This window comes from Solanum dulcamara, chromosome 4, assembly GCF_947179165.1.
Source record: "Solanum dulcamara chromosome 4, daSolDulc1.2, whole genome shotgun sequence".
Classification (NCBI taxonomy): domain Eukaryota; kingdom Viridiplantae; phylum Streptophyta; class Magnoliopsida; order Solanales; family Solanaceae; genus Solanum; species Solanum dulcamara.
In genome coordinates, this window is record NC_077240.1 from 35,599,966 (window position 1) to 35,615,423 (window position 15,458).

The 15,458-nt window shown below is 33.9% G+C and overlaps 1 protein-coding gene across 1 annotated transcript; it reads right to left on the reverse strand.

Moving 5' to 3' along the window:
• Positions 1 to 1,481: 1,481 nt before the first annotated feature.
• On the reverse strand, positions 1,482 to 2,703 carry LOC129884978 (FCS-Like Zinc finger 15). Its single transcript, XM_055959236.1, has 2 exons — positions 2,283 to 2,703; positions 1,482 to 2,172 (listed from the first exon to the last, which is right to left on the reverse strand). Exons 1-2 carry the CDS (start codon positions 2,534 to 2,536, stop codon positions 1,938 to 1,940), a joined length of 489 nt encoding a protein of 162 aa, XP_055815211.1. The 5' UTR covers positions 2,537 to 2,703; the 3' UTR covers positions 1,482 to 1,937.
• Between the last annotated feature and the right edge of the window lie 12,755 nt (positions 2,704 to 15,458).

The following is a 15,458-nucleotide window of genomic DNA, read 5'->3' on the forward strand; positions in this document are numbered from 1 at the left end:
AAAAAAAATCATCATTCACACAAGAAAAGGAAAGGTACGTAACTAAGAGAAAAAAGAGATTACTGAGTTCTTGGTTTCTATCTATTTTCTGTTTTATTTTACTTGACTTATATTAATATAGCATAATTTTTTAAAGAAGTTTTTAATAGAGATATTTTTTACTAAATTATTATTATTATTATGTTTTGAAACTCTAATTTTAACTGTTAATATTTTATATAATTATTTAATAATAAAATTAATATAAAAAATTAAAAAATATATTTTTTAATAAATAAAAAATATATTTTTAATATAGGGCCAATTAAAATGAAACCAATGTACTGTATATTCCTTTTCATTTGCTTTGGAAAACCAATCATGATTGACACATGCTCCCATTTTTGAAAGGAGGAATAAAAAGTGAAATAGCACTATAAATAAAGGCTACATGCATGCAACGCCCAAAGAAACCCAATCGATTGCAATTTACTATATTGAGTACCTAGGCTATGAATATATCGACCTTGGATTCTAACTAGACATGTAATCTTCAAAAGATATCACAGCTAATTCCAAATGAAATACAACAAATTCGAATCAAGTATTATATACATCTTCCTTAAGTCTTTCCTATCAACTATAAACATACATAATATTCCTATCTTTCTTAATCTAGGATAAAGTATTTTGATATGCTTTTGGCACAAATTCTGCAAAATATGCTTGACATTATTGCGAGTACATCACGAGTTTTTCTTTCATCTTTGAGGATGCTCTATATGATCCCCCGCCCAAGTTGCACGGTAACAAAAAAGGCCGATCCAATAAAATAATGGTTACATGTACAACCATCGTCTCAAAATCATAATAAACTATTTATTGATTATACAAACTGAATAAGTATTATTGAACATTCCAAAATAATATAGTAGATAAATAAAAATGAACGGATGAAATAATAGATAAGTAAAAATAGATGGAGGAAAAGTATAAATTAATGTTATTTATAAATTTTTCCAATAAATAAATAATGGTTACATGTACAACCATCGTCTCAAAATCAAACTAAAATGTCGAACGCTAATTTAAAATCAAACTTCCTAAGTAACAAAGAATGAGCATCTCATTGCTATCTAGTTCATGCTGCCTTCACACGTGCGCCCATGAATGAACTCTATATAAAAGTATTAACCATATCCTACGAGGATCTCAAAATATTCTTTTAACTATGATTATTTAATTACTCAAATTGTCACCTTTTTGTGTTTAATTAATGGATTCAATTGAGCCACCTAAGCATCAACATCTTCATATAATATTGGATTTCTTTTTTCAAAGAAAAATCACAGAATTCAAGTATGTTGAATCACTTATCTTACAAATTGCCAGCGGAAGTTGAAAAGTCATAAAAGAGGTTCAAAAGAAGTTCAAAAGATTACAATTCGAACCTAGGGGAGGAACAACAAAGACACGATGATATTGATAGTAGAGAAAATAATATTTTTATGATAAGTTAGAAACATTAAGTACAAAATAAAATTTAATGACATTAAATGCAATAATAAAATAAAAATGAATGACTCATCACTTCGTTGAGGGATATAATTGGAAAATTGCCACTTTTTCATTTGATTACCCAGAATATCCCGACCATCCTTACAACTCCCACTCTTGACAAAAGAAGATTCCCAATATCATTATTTGCAATTTAGTTAAATTGGCGACGGGAAACCAAAACCCAGGGGCTAATAAATGAAAACTAGCAGCAGATTTGTTGGTTTCCAAATGTTCGTACTACCAATATTAATTTCATAAAAAAAAAAAAAATACTACGGCTAATAATATAAAAATCCAAGGAAAAAAAATAAACAAAAGGGACATCCATAGTCATTACAAAATATATTTGAGGACAAAATTGGAAAGCAGCAAAATTTCCGTGAGATTGACCTTCTTTCTCAGTATGCAAATCCATTGGGTCGATTTCTCGCCGCCGTTTTCATGCACCGTGAAGAGGAAGACGACGATGAAGATGATGAAGAAGTAGTAGTACAAGATTTATTATTATTATTATTAGAAGAAGAAGAAGTGGAAGCTTGAGATTTCCTATTTTTTTTCGTCTTTATACTCTCTTCTTCATCCATAAAAATCTGCTTGCATCTGCACTCCACGCTACAAAATGCCCATTCTCCCCTGTATAATAGAAACAGATTCAGGATTTAAAATTATTTAGTCCGAAATTACCCATTAGTATAACAATAAATGTTTGAATTTAAGCAAATAGAGAGAGATGAGCGACTTACTTGTACATGTAGATGTCTTTTCCAGGTAAGAGTTTTTGCTTACAAAGGAAACATGAATCGAGAAACCCAGAAGTGGCCGGAGATTTTCTCCGGGAAAAAGGAGAAGAAGGGATCGACGGAGGAGAAGGTGGTTTCATCAATACCATACTAGCTTTGTTAAGAATGTGCCAAGTGGAATTAGAAACCCCGGGAGTTATCGTATTAATATTATCTTTATCATTATAACCTTCGAGTACTACACTGAGTCCCACCATCTCATGAATGGGGAAAGAGATTCTGGTTTGTGTTAATAAAAAAAAAAAAAAAAAAAAAAAACCTCCAAAGATTTATTGCTAAATAGAAGAGTGAAGATGTTAGTAGGGGTATGGGCAGAGAAAAATGGGCAGTAAGAAAGGACGAGTAGCGTAGCGAATGATCTAAACATGTAATGCTTGGTTGAATGCCACGTTTACACCCTATTTTGGACTCTTTTTATCTTTAACTCTAACCTCCTATTTCCTTTTTTCTTTTCTTTTTTATCCTTGTTTGTCGTCTTTTCTACAACAATACTCTATTTTTCATGGATATTTGATTTAAGTGATCCACTACTGTCTCTCAAATGAGGTGCACTTCAGACATTTATTTTCAATAATAAATGAATTATGTGACTATTGTGTAATTTCTTAATTTGCGCACATATATATATATATATATATAGAGATGAACAATTTCCAATTGCTATGACACAATATTTAAACATGAAACACACATATATGTTGCTTTGCAAAGAGGAAAATTACTCAAAACAATATTACTACCAAATACATTGTTACTTTGATGGGAACATATTCCTACGATCAATCCATTCATTATTAGAAAATATGAAATTACCTTCGTAATTTATTGATAATTTTTAGCTAATCTATCATTTTCTTTTAATTTATTGCTAGATGAGATTAGTATGAATTTATTTGTTATTTATCTATAAAATTTTATCCAGTATTAATTTGTTAAACCAAAAATAAATTCGTATGATTAACGATTGAATTGATCGAAACATGCCAAACATACAAAAAATTAGTTAAAGAGAACATATATAATCCAACTTACCAAGTTAAATTGTTTTCCTCTTTCTGCTAGAAGAAAAGCACAAAAAGATATAAATGGTGTATGACTATACTGGAGAGTCAAACTCCGATCCACATATAAGAAGTGGATTTGAAATTTTATCAAAGTTTTTAACACATACAAAATTGAGCCAATTAATTTATTCGATAGGATGAATTCATAACATTAACACTGCAGCCATTCCTGCAGATAAATAATATTTTCTTATAAAACAAGGTGTGTATCGTATAATATATGTTACTTATAGATTTGTCATGATTGAGTAACATATAGTGTATTTGAGTAAGTATTTTTTTTCTAAATATAGTTGAACACGAATAGAAGATGGCCGGATACTCTCACCAATGAAGCTATATAGGTTCAATGAAACCGTATCCAAAGAACTATATTTCTTTTTGATAAGGTAAAAAAATTAATATATCTTTTCAGTGACCCATTAACATAGAAATAGAAAAAGAAACGATAAATATCCCAGAGTATGATGGAGCTTTAAAAATATCAGAAATGACAGTTCATCTAAGCCCATTCAAAGAAAAGCAAAAAAAGTATTTGTCGAGACTTGCTGAATGATAAGCACAAATCGCTTTCATCATGACTTTTTAAGATAAACTTTCACCATCAATGAATTCATTAGTTTTAATTAAGGTAGTAATTAGGATAATACACTTTGTGGTACTTCACCAGCTAAACTAAGTTAAAATGTGGGTCATTAATTAATCAGAAAATAGCCAAAACTATCCTTTAACTATTCGAAATAGAGCATATATACCCTTAAATTATATTTTGATTCAAAAATATTCTTCGCGTCATACTATTGGCTCAAAAATACTCTTTACGTTATACTATTGACTCACTTCTACCCCTCTGTTTAATGAAATGAAATGTGACATCTCATATGTATTAATATACGCCACATAGGATTTCCACATAAGCACCCCCACCACACCTCATCAATTAAAAGACTCAAACCCACCCATTAAAAGACTCAAACCCATCCTTGACTCCCGTAGTTATAGTTTCCTTGATTTGCACCAATTTTTAATCAACTCTCGTAATAATTTGCGGCAGTCAGACACCCTTGCGTGTTGGCCTGGCTTTAGAAAGAACACTCCAGCTACTTCCCAAGCATTTATTGATCACGTTGAGAACGATTATGTTGCTTTGAAGCTCACTCTAGGCCCAACCACACCCATCTTCTTCCTAAAAAAACACTTGCTTGATCAGGAAACACATTTGCTTAATTGCCATTTTGGAAAATTAAACCTATCACCATTTGCTAGCTATGTCTACTGGATGGAAACTATAGTTTAGCAAATTAAATAGCCAATCAATAGTTTGCTTAAAAACTGTTGTAAATTAATTGTGGTAGCCATAACTACAGGGGTCAAGGAAGCCATAACTACTAAAGTCAAGGATGAGTTTGGGTCTTTTAATGGGTGGATTTGGGTCTTTAAATTGATGGGTGGGGTGGGTGCTTATGTGGAAATCTTTCATGACGTAAATTAACACATGGGATGCCACATTTCATTCCGTCAAATGGAGGCGTAGAAGTGAGCCAATAATATGACGTGAAGGGTATTTTTGAGCCAATAGTATGAAGAAAAGGGTATTTTTGAGCCAGAATATAATTTAAGGGTAATTTTATCCCTTTACTCTTAATTAACATGTCCAATTTTTACTAACTTTTAATTGTTTTAATTGTTTGTTTAAAACTTTTTGTATCTAATAAAAAAAATTGTTTTTTTTTGGCTAATGTATAACATATCAAATAAGAAAAGGTCTTTTTAAAAATATTTTTGCAAAAATTTGCTTGGATCAATTTGAACTATATATCAGTTTATTTTTTCATGAACATACTGAAATAGGTTGAACTAATAAAATGGATTGATCAATAATTGTTGTAGTTAAAGCATACACAATCGTACAAGTAATACAGGAGGTTAAGGCAGGGTTCGGGGAAGGGTCCGACCATAAGGGTTTAATGTACACAGCCTTACCTTGCATTTCTGCCAGAGGCTGTTTCCAAGGCTTGAACTCATGACCTCCTGGTCACATGACAACAACTTAACCAGTTACTCCAAGGCTCCCCTTCGTTAAGTACATATATCAATCCCATAAATACTTGTCGAATTGATTATCTAATTTTGACTTATTACTTCGACTATTCAACAAGTAACAAATAATTTTGGGAATTTTGGTTTACTATACTAAATTTAGTTAAAAGTAATACTAAATTTAACGTAGGTGAAGATTGATTAGATGTAATTCAAAGAGAGGAAGATTCAGGAATGTGGTAGTTTTAACAATTCAGTTGATTATTCAATCGCACGCTTAAGACTTTTTTGACTCACTAATTGTATATTGAGATTACTTCAAGAGCATCATATTGATAGCTCGAAGACTACTCGATTATTCCTAACCACTACTAAAAAACTGTCAAAAAATGACGAAACTAACAGCGATAGACTGCGGCGCTAAAAAAAGCAACGGAATTTGAGACGTTGTCCGTTGCTTTTTTTTTAAAAAAAAATTTAAATTTTTTTTTAATAAAAAGCAAAGGATAGGGACTATATGTCCGTCGCTTTTTTGGCGGATTTTTGCGTCATATATAAATATATTTAAAAATTAATTATAAAATAAAAATAATGACGGAGTCCGTCACTTTTAATTGAAAATAATTAAATATTATTTAAAAATTGCGTCTTCGTCCGTCGTTTTTTATTATATTTTATTTATTAATTTTTTTAAAATAAGCGACGGACAACGTCTCCCAGTCCGTCGCTTTTTTGGTCAAAATGGCGGCCAACTACTTAAAAAAAGCGACGGACAAGGCGACGTTGTCCGTCGCTCTTTCTGAAATATTTGAAACTCAGACCCGACTTTTTTCTCATTTCTACTCTCTCTCTCTCTAAACCCTCCCCTTCTCTCTAAAAATTTCAACCCCCACCCCCTCGCCGCTGTCGCCGCCATGCCCTCCCCATCGCCGTTGTTGCCGCCGTCCCTCCCCACCGTCAGCCTCTCTCTCCGTATTGTTAATGAGGTTGGTTAGTTTTAGGGTTTTTTAATTTTTTAAAAAAAATTAATTTGTTGATTTGTTAGTTAATTTATTTCATTTAATTTATTTAATGTATGTTATTAACATAGTTAATTTGTATATGTGATTTTGAATTGATGAATATTAGAAATTAGATTTTAGGTCTTTTCTTTGAGTTGAGATTTTTTTTTTGAATTAAATTGTGAATTGAATATTTTTTGGAGTTGGAATTAAAGTGTTGTTGATGTTCAAATGTTATGTTAAGTTGGTTAGTTCTTGAAGTTAGAATGTGAATGAAAATTTTAGGGCCTTAGTTTGAATTGTGTTTTTTTTTAATTAGATTGTGAATTGGGTATTGTGTTAGTTGGACTTAAAATATTTTTGAAGATAAAATTACGGTTAGAACATGAAGTAATTAGAAATTAGAATTTATGATTTTTTATGTTTGGAAGATATTCAAGTTAGAAAAATATTGGGTTGACTGATTTTTGATGTTTGGAAGAAATTCAAGTTATGAACTTGGACTTTAATTATTATATGAATTAGTTAATTATAAATTGAATTAATCATAACTTGAACTTAATTATTATATGAATTAATTAATTATAACTTGAATTAATTAGAATTTGTAGTCTCGATGAATTGTAGTCATTATGAACTAATTAATTAAGCTTGAATATATGTAATTTTATAGATGGATCATCGTTTGTGGATGTATAACATGCATTATGAAGTTGGTGGTGGTTTGAAACCTGAATTTATTGAGGAAGAAGTAAACGAGGAATATGAATCATTTGAGGGGGAGGAATGGATTGACAATGAATATTAAACAACTGAGGAGGAGGAATGGAAAGATGACGAAAATGAAACAAGTGAGGAGGAATAGAGTGGTAGATTATCACTAGTATGTAAGTTATTTATTTTCCTAACCCTAAATTTATTTAATTTATGTTTTTTATATATTGTATTGTTACTTTACATGCAGATGTCATCTGATGATGGTGATAGATCCCGGGATCATCTTGGTGTTACCCATTCTGGTAGAAGTAAAAAGAAGTCTTGGAGACCTGTTGATCCTGAGGATATTCCAGTACATATTTCTTCAGCGTCGGAAATGCCTTTTGGGACTATGGATCCTTTTGGGACTATGGATCCTTTTGGGACTATGGATCCTTTAGTTTACCATAGCCAGTTTCGCCGACCACCCGCCACCAGCTACCCACAGAGGTTATTGCTTGACCCCCGAGAGTATCATCTTCTTCTACCCCATCTCCCACAATTCCATCTCCCACAATTCCATCTCCCGGATCTCAGTCTCCTCACATATCTACTCTGAGACTTAGAGATTCTATTGTTGAGACTGATACTCCTATAGCATCACCTACACCTTCTTCTGCTGCTAGACTAGAGGCAGTACATGATGTGTCTGGATTAACTCCTGGGCAGAGGGACAGACTTGGGAGAGTCATGATTGAGCCTGATGGATCCTCGTAAGTTTAATGTTTTATTTATTTATTTTTGCTACATTAATAACTTATTGATGATATAATTACATATTTATTATGTGTCTTGCAAGTGGCATCCTTCAAAAGAGGCTGCTAGGGCTCTTCAGGAGAGTGTTAGGACGCTATATATTGAGCCCTATCACTCTTGGCGGGAGATTCCTAACAGTATCCGCTATGCAATGTTTAATGAATTCAAGGTATATATATGTTTAAATCTATTTTTTAAGTTACGTTTAATATTTTTACTATACTTTACTTAACTAATTATTTAACGTTATTTTTTTTCCAGACTTTATGTACTTGGGAGCCAAGGTACAATATGGTCATTACGACTACTTTTGAAAGAAAAGCGAGCACCAGACTATCTAGCTAGCTAAAAAAATTTAGGGATGATCGGGCACCTTCAAGTTGGATGTTGCCTCATATATTTGAAGAATTATGTCGGTATTGGAATATCGAAGAATTCAAGGCTTTGTTCGATCAAGGAAAAAAAGAAAGAGCCAGCCTAAAGGGTGGCTCGTTGCACACCAGAGGTGCAAAGAGTGTTGGTACGATTCAAAGGGAGATGGTAAGGTTTATAAATTTTAAGTTTAAATTTATTTTCTGAAATAAATTATTTGACAAAATATTATTTTATTAATTGTATTTTTATTTATGGGAAAAAGAATTGGGACGCACTCCCTATCGTCATGAAGTCTTTAAAAAGACTCATGTGAAGAAAAAGACTAATGAGTCGAATCCGAATGAGTGGGTGGAGGAAAGGTCCAAACGAGCCTATGTAAGTTATTTAAGATATAATGTATAATATATTTTGATTCTAAGTTTTATTTTTATTATATATATATATATTGATTATAATTTTTATTTTCTAATATTCAGCAAGATTATGAACGGCACATACGTGAGATGGGAGATTCAGTTCAGCTAACGCCTAAACAGTCCACTCAAATTTGGACAGAAAAAGTGGTTGGAGGCAGCCATAAGGGCCGAATATATGAAATGAGCTCTAGGAATAATGTACGACGACTCCAATCATGTTTAGAAGATATTGGATCATCGCGTCAAGCCGAGGCCATTAACGGGGTTCAGATAGCTGCAATGTCTCAGCAAATTGCAGAACTTACACGCGCATTGGCAGAATCAGAGAAAAGAAGGGTCGCGGATCAAAAAAGTATGAATGAACAAGTTGAGCAAATTAAAGAACAAGTGCTCAACCTCGCTCGTCAGCCTCCGCCCCGTTATTCAAGAGGGTCCACTCCGGATGATTCCGATGATAGTGATGAATTTATAGCAAATAGTCCTTAGAGTTCCCTATGTTAGTTTATGAACATTTTGAAATTTTTTGTTAACTTTGAAACACTTTAAATCATTCTAAATTATGATTTTATTCGTTTTAACTATTTAATTATATTTGTTATTATGTATTTTACGTATTTTGTTTGTTGTTATTTGTATTTAAATGGGCTGAATTGAATACAAGTGAATTAAATTTTGATTGCAGGTGGGCAACAGAAACTGCAGGTTTTTGCTGTCAAAAATGTTGGGGAAATGCGACGGACAAGGTCCTTTAGTCCGTCGCTTTTCTGGATTTTTTAATTTATATTTTCCCAGAAAAGCGACGGACAAAACTCAAAGTCCGTCGCTTTTCTGTAAAATTTTAAGAAGACCAGTTTAAACAAAGCGACGGATGGAGACTACTAGTCCGACGCTTTTATTAAATAATTATTTTTTAAAAAAAATAAAAAGACAGAGTCTGTCGTTTTATTTTATATATTTTTTAATTAAAAATATTAGGAGCGACGCAGTCCGTCGCTTTTTACAGCCTTGTCCATTTCTCTTTCAAAAGCGTCGAGCAAAAAAGCGACGGAAGTTACTATGTCGCTTTTCCATTGAGTTTGATCAAAAAAGCGACGCAGTCCGTCGCTTTTCTGTGTCGTTTTTTGACAGTTTTTTAGTAGTGAACGTCTATATTCCCGTCTGATAGTGAATTGCATATGAAATGTCATTTGTATCAAGTAAGTTCTATTTTTTATTACGTTCGCAAATTTCTTCTTTCGGATCTAATTTACGAGCCACAAATATTTGATAGTTGGCCAAAATATTAAATAATAAGCTCAAAATAATAAGCAATTCAGTAATGGAAATCTTTATAAGCATATGAATGTCAAACTACAACCTTCATGGAAACACCACAATTTAGAATTAAGAAGTTTAGTGATCTGGGCAAATTTATACGTTTATTTTGTCATTTTTATCCATGTTTTGCTTTATTTTGAATTTTATGCATATTCATAATATTGTTGATAATTAGCAAACACTCCAAAAAAGCTAAAAATTGGAAAGTCGAAACAAGAATCGAAGTTGGGAATAATTCTGAATGAAGAAATTTGGGGCTATGGTTGATTCCCGACACCACAACCTAAACTTCAAAGAATAATTCACAATTCAGGCGTACTGACCGGCGCCCTAAACCATAGACCAAAATTTAGAGAACTAAAAGTTATAGTGTTGGCGCACTGGGGCTATGGGTGACGCACCACGTCACTGGCTATCTGAAGAATTTTTCTGCAAAGTTCATATCCAAATTCAATTAGAATTGAGAGTTATTTTTCATTGTTATAAATTGTAAGATCTCGAAAGATGGAAGGTCGGAACCAAGGAAAGAATTTTCAAAATGTGGACTGACTTCAAGTCTACGAGTCTCTTTACGATTCGTAGAGATTTCTGTGACTCGTAGGGTGAGTCCTTGAACTTTTCAAGGTCATTCTGAAGAGAATCCATTACGACTCATTAGGACACATCATCATCCAGTCGACGAGTAGTAACAACACTCATAGTGAAAGTCCTGGGGCTCGAATATGTAGGTTTTAGGAACCTGCAAGATGAATGAAGATTACGAGTCATAGACTCAAGAGAGAGTCATAAAAATGACTCGTAAACAAGATTAGGGGCTCCAAAAACTCAGGATCACTTCTACGACTCGACATGACGAATCATGGAGAAGATTAAGTCTTGTAGAGTCAACCCGTAATGAAATTTTAGAGACTTGTTTCTCAGGTCTTTTTTAGGGCCTGCAGGACGTGTCATTCCTAGACTCATCATTGCCTCTACGAATCGTAGAGTGCCCTTGTAGGGCTGTTCGACTCAGGTTTTAATGAGGGGTAGTTTAGTCTTTTCCCTATATTCTACCAATGTATGTGGCATTTTTAAGGACTAGATTCATTAGATAATTTTTCCTAAATACTCCTAAACTCTTTTTATTCCCTCATTATTTCCCAAACAAGTTTAAGACTTCTCTCCCAAAGTTCCTCAAGAGTTCATCTTCATCAAGCTTTGGTTAGGGTTTCTTCAAGATCAAGTCTACTTTCTCAATTTCAAAATTCAATTTCAATCAAGGTATGTGGGGATTGATCCATGGGTTCCTTTCACCCATGGATTCCCAAGGTTTTCATCAAAAATCTCATGAAATTTCATTATATTTAAACTTTAATTTTGATGAATTGTGTTGGGCTATTTTAATTACGATTTTAAGTGTTATCAATAATCACTATAAGTATGTTCTTACGTAAATTACATGATTTCCAGTTGAATTAAGAATGCCCATACATGAAGTTATTTTCAATAATGTTACATATGAAGTATGATTATGAAGTTCTATGATTTCAAAGTGTTCTCATGGTTTTTATTTAAATTGATTATGTATGTGAGTTTTACTCTAAATTCAAGTATGAGTTATGATTATGGATTTCAATTATGATCAAATTATAATATTCATGCAAGTTAGGGAAAAGATGACTTAGGGCCCTATGTTGGTGACCAAGGAACCTCATAATATGAATTATGCAAGCATGATTTTTATAATGTTGAAAGGCTAATACTCATATTTCAAGTATGTTATGAAAATGAGTTACTCTATGAATGTTAAACTTATGTACAAGTTTCATGATATATGTTAAGCATAAGCATGATCACTATGTTATGTATTCTGTATGATATTGACTTAGCACCGAGAAGACTATGAGGTGGGGCCCTACCAAAAGCCTTAGTAGCAACCTAAGTCCCTTAAACTATGTGACACCATAGGTTTGCCTTCATGGCTTAACTAGTGGATCCACATATACCGTATGTACATGACCTGCCTAATGGGGTAGAGTCTACCTTGACAAGTAGATTCTATTTTTTTCGTTATATGGGGAGACATTGAAATTCCATGTTATATCTATCAAGATCTTATTATCGGTTATGGTTCCTATTCCACATATGTATACACTCTTTATGTCCATTTGTGATTTCAACTATGTCCCTTAAATGCTTTGATCATTGTGCTTTTCTCTGACTTTACTTGCCCTCTTTATTATGTACGTTATTCGATCATTGCATCTCATGATTTATATTGTATGTCATACTCACATACTTAGTGCATTGAAATATACTAACACATATTTTTTACCTACATTGTCTCATAATGTAGGGGTTGAGGATCATATTCATACGCGTGGCTAGTTGAGTTCCATTCGGCGAAGTGTTGGTGAGTCCTCATCTTATCGAGGGTGAGTTATGAATTTTTTCTATCCTAAAGACTTTTTACTTCATTCATGTTTGAGGGTGAGCTAGAGACATGTTTTAGCCCCCGTCCTTCTTGTTTAGAAGAGGCATTCATTGGAAAAAAAATATAGAGTCTATATAGTCAATGTTACGATTTCCTTGTGATTCGTGTTTAGACTCTTTTTATGTTATTTCCACATTTACTTTATCTTATGTATGCTTTACGATATAACAGGAAGCTTGATTGGAGCCCTTTGAGATTTTGATCACCGTGTTATGACTAGGCCCTAGGTCGGGTCGTGATAAACTTATATCAGACATAAGGTTTAAGATGTTCTAGGGTGCCCAGCATGCCGTATGAAGTAGAGTCTTATTCATGGAAGTGAAGCGCACCATATCTATGAATGGGAGGCTATAAGGCATTTTAGGAAATTTTCACTTTTTTCATGATCTATTTCATGCTATAGAGCACACTCTAAGACTTTTCCCTAATGATCTTCCTTTGCAATTTTCAGAAAATGCCTCCAAGAAGAAAAGTCCCTCAAGACAATGGTCCCCTACCCAACAAAGTTACTAATGCGGAGTTTCGGACCTCTATCACCATGCTAGCCTAAGTAGTGTCCAACCAAGGGGTTGTGGATCCTCTTAATGCTCCTACTCCGGCCTCTGGAGTGAGGGACTTTGCAAGAATGAATTCTCCTAAATTCCATGGTTCAAAAGTGGATGAGGATCCTCAAGAATTCATTGATGAGGTCTATAGGATAGTAAGTATTATGGGGGTGACTTTGGAAGAAAAGGCGGAGTTGGTGGCTTACCAACTCAAGAGTGTTACTCAAGTTTGGTATACACAATATAAGTTAGAAAGAGTGGATAAAGGTCCTATTAAATGGGAAACCTTCAAACTTGCTTTTCTTGATCACTTTTTCCCTCTTACGTTAAGGGAATCCAAGGTGTTGGAATTCATCAATCTTCGATAAGGCAACATGGGTATGATGGACTATGCCCTCAAGTTCACCAAGCTATCCAAGTATGATCCTTCATTGGTTGCCGACCCACGTGCCCAAATGAGTCAATTCTTATTGGGAGTATCCAATTTGGTTGCCAAGAAATATCACACCGCTATGCTTATGAAAGAAATAAACATATGTCGGCTTATGACTTTTGCCGAACAAATTGAGGGAGAGAAACTCAAGAAGATGAGAATGAGGGACTCTAAGAGGGACAGTATAAAGGTGGGTTCTCCAATGCTAGGAACAGTGGTAGTGGTAGTGGCCTTTCTCAACAAGGCTAAGGTTCGGGGAAGAAGTTTGTTAAGGATAAGGTTCCATATCCTAAAGATCAAGAAAGAGGAGATGTGAATGCTAGTATCCCTTTTTTCCCAAGTGTGAAAAGTGTGAAAAGAATCATGGAGGAAAATGATTGATGGGAATGTGTGGTTGTTATAAATGTGGAAAGATGGGCCATAAGCCATCCGAGTGCCTTTATATTGCCAACAAAGGTGGAGAAGGTCGTCCTCAAGGAGGTGAAGTGCAAAAATGCGCCCAAGCTCAACCAAAGGGTGGCCAACACAACAACCGATTTTATTCTCTCCATGATAGGCAAGATGTGAATGAGACTCCCGATGTGGTCACGGGTATGTTACAGGTCTTTAACTTTGATGTTTATGCAGTGCTTGATCTGGGTGCCAACTTGTCTTTTGTTACTCCTTACCTTGCTATGAGATTTAATATGTGCCCCAAAGTATTGTTAGAACCCTTTTTGATTTATACTCCCGTTGGTGATTTGGTGTTAGCCAAGAGAGTTTATAGACATTGTCTCGTGTCGGTCTTGCATAAAGTTATCCCTTGTGATATTGTTGAACTAGACATGACTGATTTTTACATTATTCTTGGTATGGATTGGTTGGTTACATGCCTCTTATGCATCCATTAATTGTAGAATCTGTAGGGTCAAATTTCAATTCCCTAATGAGCCTATTCTTGAATAGAAGCGTAATGATTTGGTGGTTAAGCGTCGATTCATCTCATGTATTAAGGCCTAAAAAATAATTTCCAAAAGGTGCATTTATCATATTGTGCGAGTTAGGGATGCTGATTTCGAAACTCCTACTCTTGAGTTGGTCACTATAGTTAATGAGTTGCTCGATGTGTTTCCCAATTATTTGCCCAGTGTTCCCCCCGAAAGGAAAATTAACTTTAGCATAAATCTCCTTCCCAATACTTAACCTATTTCTATTCCTTCTTACCGTATGACTCCGACGGAACTTAAGAAGTTGAAAGAGAAATTGAAGGATTTGTTGGATAATAGTTTTATAAGGCCAAGTATATCACCATGGGGTGCCATATTGTTTGTTAGGAATAAATGTGGGTCACTCCGAATGTGTATAGATTACCGGAGTTTGAATAAGGTCACCGTGAAGAACAAATATCCAATTTCGAGGATAAATAATTTGTTTGACCAATTACAAGGGGCAAGTTACTTCTTAAGGATTGATCTCCTTTCCAATTATCATCATAAAGGTAAGGGAGTGTGATATTCCCAAAACGGCGTTTCAGACAAGGTATGGTCATTTGAAATTTGTAGTTATGTTATTTGGGTCGACTAACGCTCCTGCTATTTTCATGGATTTGATGAATCATACTTTCAAGCCATATTTGGACATGTTTGTAATGGATTTTATTGATGACATCTTGATTTACTCTTGGAATGAGGATGATCATATGAGTCACTTAAGGATTGTGTTGCAAATATTAAGAGATAAGCAACTATTTTCCAAGTTTAATAAGTGTGAATTTTGGCTAAGGGAAGTTGCATTTGTTAGTCATGTGGTGTACGGTGATGAGATTAAAGTTGATCCAAAGAAAACAGAGGTGGTAAAGAATTGGCTTAGACCATTGTCTCCTTCGGATATTAAAAGCTTTTTGGGCTTGGTTGGATACTATAGAAGGTTTGTTGAAGGGCTTTTATATATTGCTTCACCTTTGA